Source organism: Antennarius striatus, chromosome 20 (assembly GCF_040054535.1).
Source record: "Antennarius striatus isolate MH-2024 chromosome 20, ASM4005453v1, whole genome shotgun sequence".
In the NCBI taxonomy this organism is placed as follows: Eukaryota; Metazoa; Chordata; class Actinopteri; order Lophiiformes; family Antennariidae; genus Antennarius; species Antennarius striatus.
This window is the reverse complement of record NC_090795.1, coordinates 9190908-9200983: the sequence shown is the minus strand read 5'-3', so window position 1 is coordinate 9200983 and position 10076 is coordinate 9190908. Positions and strand designations below refer to the sequence as shown.

The window sequence follows — 10076 nt, the reverse complement described above, 5'->3', positions numbered from 1 at the left end:
GTGTTTAAATAAAACTACACACACACAGACACACAGAGACACACAGTGGGTGTTTTTGCTATAATTTGGGTGAAAAAGATGAAACTTGACATAGATTTATAAAAACAAAACAAAAGCAAGAACACACAAAACGCTTTCAAGCTTTGAACATGTTCTCTGTGATTGATCTCAGTGGTTTTACTGACTCTTGCAGTCGGGTTGAATTCAAAGTGATCAGAATTTTCCATCAGAGTGTATTTGGTCTTTCATTTGAAATGCGTAACATTCTTTGTAATGTGAAGTCAGAATTGAATACAAATTATAATGAAAGAATGGACAAATAAATGTTAATTATTCCTCTTATTTTATAAATGCTATAATGTGTGCAGGTTTACAAGATCACAAGATTTGATGACAGTTTAAAATTACTGTGTGTTTTGTCCTTTATATCATCCAATTAAAATTCTGAGAGCTGTCAACTAATATCTGGACTTGACTCTCCATCATGGGGACAGCAACATCACACACTAAGGAGATTTGAAATAGCCACAAGCACCGGTGACCTTTGACCTTTCATACCAGGGAGTTAGGACAAGAAGCCCAGGCTGAGAAAGCAACAGAACACACTGTGTCATCTACTGCAGCAGCCACACTACATGAATGAATGTATTTAATAATTAGAATTAACATGCTGACACAATTGTAAAGAGATGGATTATTGCATTCAGGTCATAGCTTGCTGACTATTGATCATTGTGTTGGAGTCATGCATCTTGCCTAACTTGACAGATATTCTCACCCACAGCTTTTTCCCTCAGTTCGGTTATACATCAAACGTCAGACGGATGAAAACGCAGCCTGTTGCTTTGCTGCAGGGCACAGCTCTTCTCCTCAAGTGATGTTTCTTAAATTGGGTAGTTGGGAAATATAATAGGACACTTTATTTAAGGCTGTCTGGGCCTTTTGCAGATTGGGTTTCAGCCAACATTTTTTTCACCCACTTCTTTACATGGAGTGTTCAGAATGTGGGACAAAGGGGAACTCTTGAGATTCAAGACTCACTTTAAAAGACAAAAACCTCAGGTCCTACTTTTACCCGGTAGAAGCTTAAAAACCATGCATTTATCTTTAATACAGTCTAGGTCATTTTAAATAACATTTTACTTTGTTATTTTGATTTTTTTAAATTGTGAAGGATCATACAATAATAATAGATTTAGGAAGCTTATCCTATTACAAGACATCCCAGATATGCAGTTATTTTTTTTATTACAAATACTTACGTTGTACTACAGAGCTTCAATGTCAGTTTATAGTGATGATTTTTAATAGTGTCAGCAATCATTTTACTGTTATTTTACTGTCTGTTATTTAATGTTGCAATTTTTCTTCTGTTTGTATCTGAAGTCTAAGTCTGTTGCATGTTTTGAATTTTTTTATGATGTTTTTTACTTCTACAAACCCAGGAGATTGCGTCTCCTGGGTGGATGATGGAGCTCTGATAAGATCTGCATGTGACAGTGATCCCCAACCAAGATTTGTTCCGACTGATTCTTGTTCGGAGGGTAATATGAATCCACTGAGATCCTTCTCTTCTCTAGAAACGACGACAGCGCAACATGTAATAGCTTTAAAATACAGAGATGTTTAACTTTTATGTAGGAAGAAAGCTGCGGATCCTAACCTGAACTTCATTCTGAGGCTGAGACTCATGCTGTAATAATGCTTTAGGATTTAAACTCTAAGGGTTTGACCTCTTCGGGATTCGTGGCTTCTTAATTAATTAATGGGTGACACTGAACGAGGACCAGATAGTTGGAGGAACGCAACAGCCTGCGGGTGGTGCAGAATAAAACCTCTTTAACGAGCCCGCAACAAGCAGGGAAGAGACAACTAGTGTTTTTCTTTAAAGGATCATCATACATGATTGCGGAGCGCTTGTTCAATTAATGAAGTTTATTCGGTTATTAATTAACTTGACTATGAATTAGGCCTCATTAATTTAAGAAGTAAGCAGGCCGATAATAATGTTTTTTTTTCTTTTAAGTTTTATTGGTGTTATTTTATATATTTCAGAAAAATACACAAAGCAAGAAATTTAGAATTATGAAAATGTTGTATTTCGTAGAATCAAGCTGGCAACTTATTTCCCCAAATAGGTAGGATGACCACATCGGTCATCGCTTTTCGATATTAAAAAAAAAGAAGAAAAAAAAGAAATCTCTTTTATTTTTTCCACATTCTTGATTTTTTATCTCCTGAAACTGTTGTGACTCATGTAAGACAACATGACGCATCCCGTTACTCACCTTGACCAGAAGAAAACGTTTGTCTGCATCCATGTTAAAATGTCACAGAACTGATATTTAAAGCGCGTCTTTAACGAAAAATTTTTAAAAAAAAGTTATTAATGAATATTTTTGTTAGGACACGAGTCTGTTTTTTGTTTGTTTCTCCAAAAAAATCTGTCATGAAAAGACACAAAGAACAGAAATATTCACCATTACCATCATTAGGAAATATTTCACCAAAAAATATTCAAAGTATTAAAGGTCATTTGTTGTTATCGATGAGAAGATGATGAGATTGGACTTATAGTTAGTTTAGTTTGCTACAGTTTCTGTAGTTAACTAAGTTAAGTTGTCGTTCACTCAGAAGAAAATCAGAAAAAGCAACTGGAAGAGTTCAGTAAAACTGAACTCCAGTCTGGTGGATCTATTTTAGGAGAAACAAACTTGAAACATATTTCTTGAAATATTTCAGACGCCTACGGATGAAAAGAACGAATAAAAGGTGGATCACGTGACTCGCTTCTAGGGACCACGTCTACTTTTTTTTTTTTAAAAAGAAGCGGCTGGAAGGGTCCCATATTCCTCCTGAAAACCCAACAAAATAAACAACCGGATCTGTTTTAAGTATAAACCAAACTACCTAAATGCGTTTTGTTTTTTTCCCCAAAAATAAAGTTCCGCCTCTTTGATTTCTCTCTATTGCTGATAATCGAGTTTGTTATGCAAATTTAGTCGTGTAAATTGAATTACTTGGCTGATTTATATTCGAATCGTCCCTGCGTGCGTATTAAAGCCTCAATGACAGGCGACTTTCCTCCTCTATCGAATTCATCCAAACTGGTGTCCCCTCCTCGCCCTGTATTAGGACGCTTAATAACGCTTCTTATTTTGAATAAGACTCAGTTGCGCTTCGCCATAAAACCGATCCAGCTTCTTTTGGAAGATTTCGTTGATTAAATCGGTTGTTAATTGTATCATCACTGCGCGCATCGACCATGCAGCACACGCTTAACGAATAGGTTATTGGATACGAGCAGGCCTGAGGTTTGGCTTTACGCACCGTCACGGCTACAGCGTTGCGTATTTACGGACTGTTCTAAAAAATGCCTCTCTGTGCGAACCGGAGACCTCCAGGGTGCTATAATGGGCAGCGGGGGGAGGGGGGAAGGGGTGGGGTTGTTGCGCGTCAAGTAGGCTTTATTTATTTATGCCGCAAAAATATTTTTAGTGGAATAAACCCATTTTAATTTGACATCAGTAATAGGTTCTATTCCACACGGCTGTTTTATTAATACAGGTTTTAATCTTTATTAAATTGATGATTTGTGAACTATTTATATTTGTGGAAATCAAAAGCCTGATGTCTGTTGGTGTTTCCGTGGTCATATGTAAGCTACGTTCGTTTGGGCTTTTTCATAACTCTGAGCGGGAAGACGAATCGAAATCGGCCAAATATGCTCCGATTCCATATGAAAAATAGAGAAAATGTTCTTTATTTCCCCGCAAGAGCCCCTCTCCTGCAGACAGGCTGTGAACATCACGTGGTCTGATAGCGCCCCCTGTGGGCCACACGGAGGAGTGTTTAATTCTCTTAAAGGGGATGTCTGGAAAACCGGAAGAGTTTTTTTAAGGTGGTCCGGCCCAGTTAGCAGCAGAGCGAGGACGCTTTATTTCCCAAAGGTTCACGGGGCGAACTGGACTCAGGTCCGGTCTCTCATCGGTCTCTTACGGTCCTTGGAGTTTTCAGTCCAGCAGTTCATGTTGGAGCTCACCAAAGCCTGCCTGTTGGAGAGAGTTAATGACGCTTCACTGAACCCTGCATATGGAATTCTAGATTGTGCATCTCGCTGTCCTTCTCCCTGTCAGAATAAAAAATATTTGGAGGTGAACATTAAAACCAAAACAGCCAGCAAGGCGCCTGTCCTCACGTAGCGGCAGTCTGTGGTGTACATTATTTAACAGGGCTTTTTGTGTGTGTGTGTGTGTGTGTGTGTGTGTGTGTGTGTGTGTGTGTGGCTCATTCACGTCAGCTTAATGTCAAATTTGATCAAGGTTGATCTCCAAAAAAAATAAATAAAAAAATGTTGGCACCATGTTCCTTTTAACATCATAAAATAAAGATTTGACCGCTCTTGGCTGCCATTGAAAAGTCCAGATGTTCCAAAAGTTGATAAACGAATGAAGATCAGTCACCGACCTTCAAAGGGGTCGTTGGACAAGAACGGAATCAGATTAAAATGAACATTTTCTACATATGGTATTGCTGTATAGAACTATTTGCCTTGTCGTGATATTTTTGGTGAGCGTTTTTAAAAGCTCGGAGACGCATTTTCAGGTTACTTTGTGCCGGTTTAATATGCCTCAGTGCCACAAACAACAAATAGACAAATAGAATAATTTCATTCAGATCTTAAAATGCAGGAAGACAAAAAAAAAGTAGCACATGTCCTCTTTTCAAGAGTCTACAAATTACTTTTTTTTAGGTCTAACGTTGTTAATTTCTTTGCCTCATCGGTGTCACAAATTTGTAGTTTGCGACGGAGGAATCCGCCGTGCAGCCAGCATCAGGCCAGATGTGTCTGGATCCTGGCTTCGTTATTCATACGGACGCTCCAAAGTAATAATTGTTATTCGTGTTTGCGTGATTGACGGATCAGTCATTTGCACACAGTTCCTTTTGGTGATAACGCCACCAACACCTTACATTGTATGCGTAATGCGCACGGCTTGCTCTTCTCTTCCTCCTCGCACCTCATAAACTCTTGCGCCTTGATCAAATGCGGACCGTCCGTCCTGCAGTACTTTTGAGGCCTCAGCCATGTTGGGTGTGTTTGTCTACGCGCTCATTTCCCTGCAACCCTTTTTCCATTGCGTGTCTGACGCAGCTCCAGAGCCGGTTCGTGAGAATTCGCCGTGGTTCTTTGGGTGCGTCAACGCCAGCAGCGGGTTGTTCTCCCCCACGGCTCTCCGTGACCTTGACCCGGTAGCCTGCTCTGTGCTCTGCCTGGATGAGGGGTGAGTTCAGGGTTTAAGCACTTCCTATATGTAAATTACCATTAACCAATATTTGTGTAAAATTATTTCACATATGTGCACAAATGAGAAACTGCTCTTTATGACTTAAAAATGGGGACCAGTGGTTTCTCATAAGTGACTCATTACTGCTATTATGTACCGATTTGTTAATCCCACAAACAGAATGCTGCATCTGGGAAGCTAGAATGTTCTTTCATTTCTTTTCAGACTCCATAGTCTCCAATCGTGTAAATGACAAAGAAGCTTACTTTTTCTTCTTATATGAAAACTCTGAAACTACCACCACCACCACCACTCCGAAGCCTTTAGCTTAAAATAAAATATGAGCTGTAGTGTCTGAGTTCAGTCACAGATGTTTGTTGACAGGTCTGTATGCTGGAAATATGTTTTTCTTTTCTTTATTTTCGTTAACTTTCAGTATCTGTTGTTTTAAGGTACCTGATTGCAGCTTTGACTTCAGAGAGTTGTTACTGTGGCAACTGGCAACACAGTTTGTTGGCAAGTGTGTGTTTCAACACATCTGTGAATGGGAGGAGAGAAGATGTGAGAGGACAAAATGAAAGGTGACAGTAAGACAGGCTCCTCTTGATTCCACTAAATTCATTCTGAAATAAAGCAAATTTGAACCAGCGAATGCAAGTTACAATTCATAACTCTTTCTCTTTTATATGTGCACTGAATATTTTCTCTCTTCACTTTTCTTTTTTTCCTAGTTTCCTCTTCTTGCCAATTGGAGACCAACAGGGAAGGATGGCACTCTACAGAACTGACGGACCATTTCTGCACAGAATTCATGTGTCTTATTTCCCACATAGAGTCCAAGTTGGCAAGAATTTTGTTGTGAAAGTGTCAGGAAACCTGGCTGGACTGCCCGTCCGGCCCACAGGTCAGCTGCTGCTCATGTGCTCTAAATAAGGTTATCGGAAAGAATTTCTGTTTTTGTATAAAGATATCCATTTCGACATTTGTGACATGTGAAAATGGATATCCAAGTTTTACTTTATGACTCCCACTTTGACTTTTTCTGTTGAATAAGCATGATCCTATTATGTTTATTACTTTAATTTGAGTGGATGTTACTCTAAAAATATTTAGTTTTATTATTATAATAGCATTGGTTATATTACGCAACTATATTACTAACAAAAAATACTCTAAATGAACACAAAATCTAAGATAGAGCATTTGTGCAAACAGTTTTATTTTTTCTTAAGGTTTAATTATTATGTAGTCCTCGGAAAAATCATGTAAAAACAAATAAACTACTACATGAACTTGTTGAATGAAGCTGAAAACACGTATCATACACTTATTTATTTTATTTCTATCATATTTATCTATACATAATATACAGTATCTGATAATAAGTGTGAATCAGAGTCTAACATATAAATATTGCTTTAGACTAATTAATTCTAAAATAATGATAATGTTATTCTTAATCTTAGTTATTTCTGATTTAGTTTTAATGTTTAAAAACATTTTTGAACACCTGAAGGAATCTTTATGTTATTAACAAATGTGCATCTGCCTGTTCTGTAGAATATAGAAGATACTCTATTTACACATTTTTATTTGAGCCTTTGTGTGATTTTTTTTTTTTTAGGGATCGCAGCTCTGGAGGGAGTGGACTTCTCTTATGTCACTATTCAGATTCAGGAAATACCCCATAAAGGTCAAAGTTCACATCATGCCAGTGTTTTGGATGACAACTCCTTCAGTGTGTTTTCTGATTGGATTTCAGAATCTCCAGGGAAATTTGAACTTCGTAAGTCATCGAGAGCAAACAATAAAAGTGAATAAGGTGTACTTTAATGGAGCTTACTCGCTCATCCTTATCTTGTGTTTAGGTGTCAGTGTCTCCAACCCCCTCTCTACATTGTCGTCCACCCTCCACCTCTCCGTCATGAAGCCCTCTCCGCCCAGCCTGGCGATCTCTGTGCTTCCCGGCCCCCTGGGTGTCCCCTCCTGCTTCCCTTTCCTGCTGAAAGATTCCATTTTTGAAACAGTTGGTGCCGTATACCTGGGCGACCCCGTCACTCTGCAGGCAGACGTTGGGGACAGCATGGAGGTCGCGTTGTCGTGGTGCTTTACTCACAAGGGTAAAAGGAAAAACATCAAGGGTGTAAAGACAATTTGCATCCCCAGCTCTGCACGTCAGAATGGCACTGTGGTAAGCAGGGAAGAGGAGGTGGTGTTAAATGACTGGAATGTGGTGAACATGTATCTCAAAATCATGATTTTTATTAATTTTGTTCTTAAATATAGGATTTTCCAATAGATCCTGAATCAATAATACTTTATATTCTAATCTCTAATATTTGACTCAGAATAAAATCAGCCTGTGTGTGACAAAATTGACAAGCTTTTCTTTATCAGAACAACTAACAACATAATCTAACAATTAAAACATCATCTGTCTTCTGAAGTCTTTAATGATCTTCAGTTACTGATTTAGTGGAGTACATACTTCTTTTTCAAAATAATAAGGACTGTTTGACATCGAAGAAGTATATGATTTAGTAGTTGCAAGAAAGATCGCGGGAGGCTGGAGCCTATCCCAGCTGACTGAGGGTGTGAGGCGAGGGAAACTCTGGGCGCGATGCCAGTGCACCACGGATGAAAGATTATTAATAAGAAAAAATGTTAAAATGATGATCCATTTAATTTTTGATTTATCCAAAGCAGCAGCAGCAACCAGTATTCTCGTAACAGAATCAGAACCCGAGTCCTCTTGGCAAAATACAGCAGTAAATATTTACCCAAGTCTTACTCACATTAAAAAATATTAACTATTGAGACGGTTCAAGGATCAACACCTAGTGAGTGAAAGATTCACATAATGTCATAACTAATTAATAATAACTATTTAATGAATTAATAAGTGAACTCTTGATGAGTCTTGGTGTTTCTGGATCTTTTTCCAAATTGTGTTATTTACAGTTAAAGAAAGCTGTTTTTCTGTAAGGGATTTGATCATTTGTTGAGTCGGGGTAATAGATCCGTATTTTTATTATCTTAACCACATGTGTCAAACTCAAGGCCCGCGGGCAAAATGTGGCTCACCTCATCATTTTATATGGCCAGCGAGAGCATAAAAGGTCAGAGTATCAAAAAATAAATAGATGAGAAGTGTGCTTTGACCAAAAACTACATTTCCCACAATGCAGTAACGAAGCCCATTTGAACTCTGACAAAAAACGTTTTGGACGAGTTAATGTCCTAACTTGTGTTTTATGTTATTTTTCTTTATTTGCTTGGATAGTTTAGATCCTTGATTGATGGAGTTCTGTGGGTTTCATAACCTGACAAATATAACAGAGCAACAAACAAACAATTTTTCTGTGCTACTGTATTGTTTGTAACTTCAATAAGTAATAAATTCAGAGTAATTAAACATTAAGAAGTAGTCACATTTATTTTACATTACATTGAGTTACATTTAGTTACATTTATTAGTTACATCTGGCCCTTTTAGGACAGCCATGCTGTGGCCCTCGGTGAAAAAGAGTTTTGACACCCCTGATCTAAACAAGAAAGAGTTAAATTTCTAGCTAATTATTAATTTGTTAATCCTCTTCATCAGATCATTGTCATGTTTAAATTCCTACAGAACTGGTCCTTTGAAATAGAAGGTATCCATGTGGTGTCAGTGAACGCCTCAGACGTCCATGGATGGACACAGGAGACAATAGATGTGGTGAGTAAAATGTTTGTATTCATCATTTTTATTATTTATTATGGGACTAAAATGTTGATGTGTTAAACTTATTTTAACTTCAATAAAAAATAACAAAAAAAGTATTACAAAGAATCAATATTTAGCAGACTTTGGCTGCTAAAAATTGTTATTGGAATTAATTCACGCTTGTTTTGGTCTTTTTATGGGACTTGTTGATATTAAAAGTGATTTTATATGTACCAGATGTATAGTTCATAATCTCATTTGTATTTACATTTCCAGATGGTTGTGCATCCTGCTTTCTCTGACCTCAGACTGGGTGCATCGGGGAGCCAGCTGACATCTGGTGAGATTGTTTATGTGGATGTGAAACCAGTCAGCACCATGAAGCACATAAATGTTCATAAATTCACACTGAATGTCGCGAAGGATAACGCTGACATCGGTGTTTCATTTAAGAAACACCGGTCGAGGTGACTTCAGGAGTGAAAATGAAAGGATGACAGTCAAGTGAAATGCAAATGTGTCTTTTAAGATAGGAGGCCTTTTTTTTTTTTAAGCTACTGGGTGAAATAAACGGGAACGGCAGTAATGTGACAGGAGAGGAGCTAACAGTATTTTTGATTTTTGACAACAGATACAGCTGCGGCTGAGTTTGCCACTGAGAATCGAGTGTCTTCTCAGAACAGAACCATGGCAGTGTGTGTTCAAGGGAACAGGAAGTTGTCACCACAAGTTAGAGGTGATTCAATGTGGCAACCAACAACCAGTCAAAGTCACAGCCTGTCTGACAATGGTGAGGCTGTCATTATTACACCTACTGATCATATAAAACATTTGAATACTTTAATTTTCTTGAAGATGTCAGGTTGCATCTCTAATCTGTGTCTAAACAAATTTGTTGACTAAATTTTTTAACAGTGCAAATATATACACCAAAGCAAGCATATCCCACAAATACTGATGTGACTTTCTGGGCTGTGGCTGAAGCACCAGACCCTGCGGAGTTCCTCTGGGACTTTGGAGACTCGAGATCAGCCAGAACCACAGCAAGGACCATCACCAAAAGATACCACAAACCTGGCAGG

General features: G+C 38.1%; 1 protein-coding gene across 1 annotated transcript in view; it reads left to right on the top strand.

Moving 5' to 3' along the window:
- Positions 1 to 10076, top strand: part of LOC137587898 (polycystin-1-like protein 1) — a 31616-nt gene that overhangs the window by 4509 nt on the left and 17031 nt on the right. The window contains exons 3-10 of the mRNA XM_068304580.1: positions 4802 to 4887; positions 5070 to 5285; positions 6122 to 6192; positions 6913 to 7074; positions 7157 to 7479; positions 8893 to 9006; positions 9271 to 9334; positions 9910 to 10075. Coding sequence (XP_068160681.1) covers positions 4802 to 4887; positions 5070 to 5285; positions 6122 to 6192; positions 6913 to 7074; positions 7157 to 7479; positions 8893 to 9006; positions 9271 to 9334; positions 9910 to 10075 — 1202 coding nt within the window. The remainder of the gene's footprint in view (positions 1 to 4801; positions 4888 to 5069; positions 5286 to 6121; positions 6193 to 6912; positions 7075 to 7156; positions 7480 to 8892; positions 9007 to 9270; positions 9335 to 9909; position 10076) is intronic.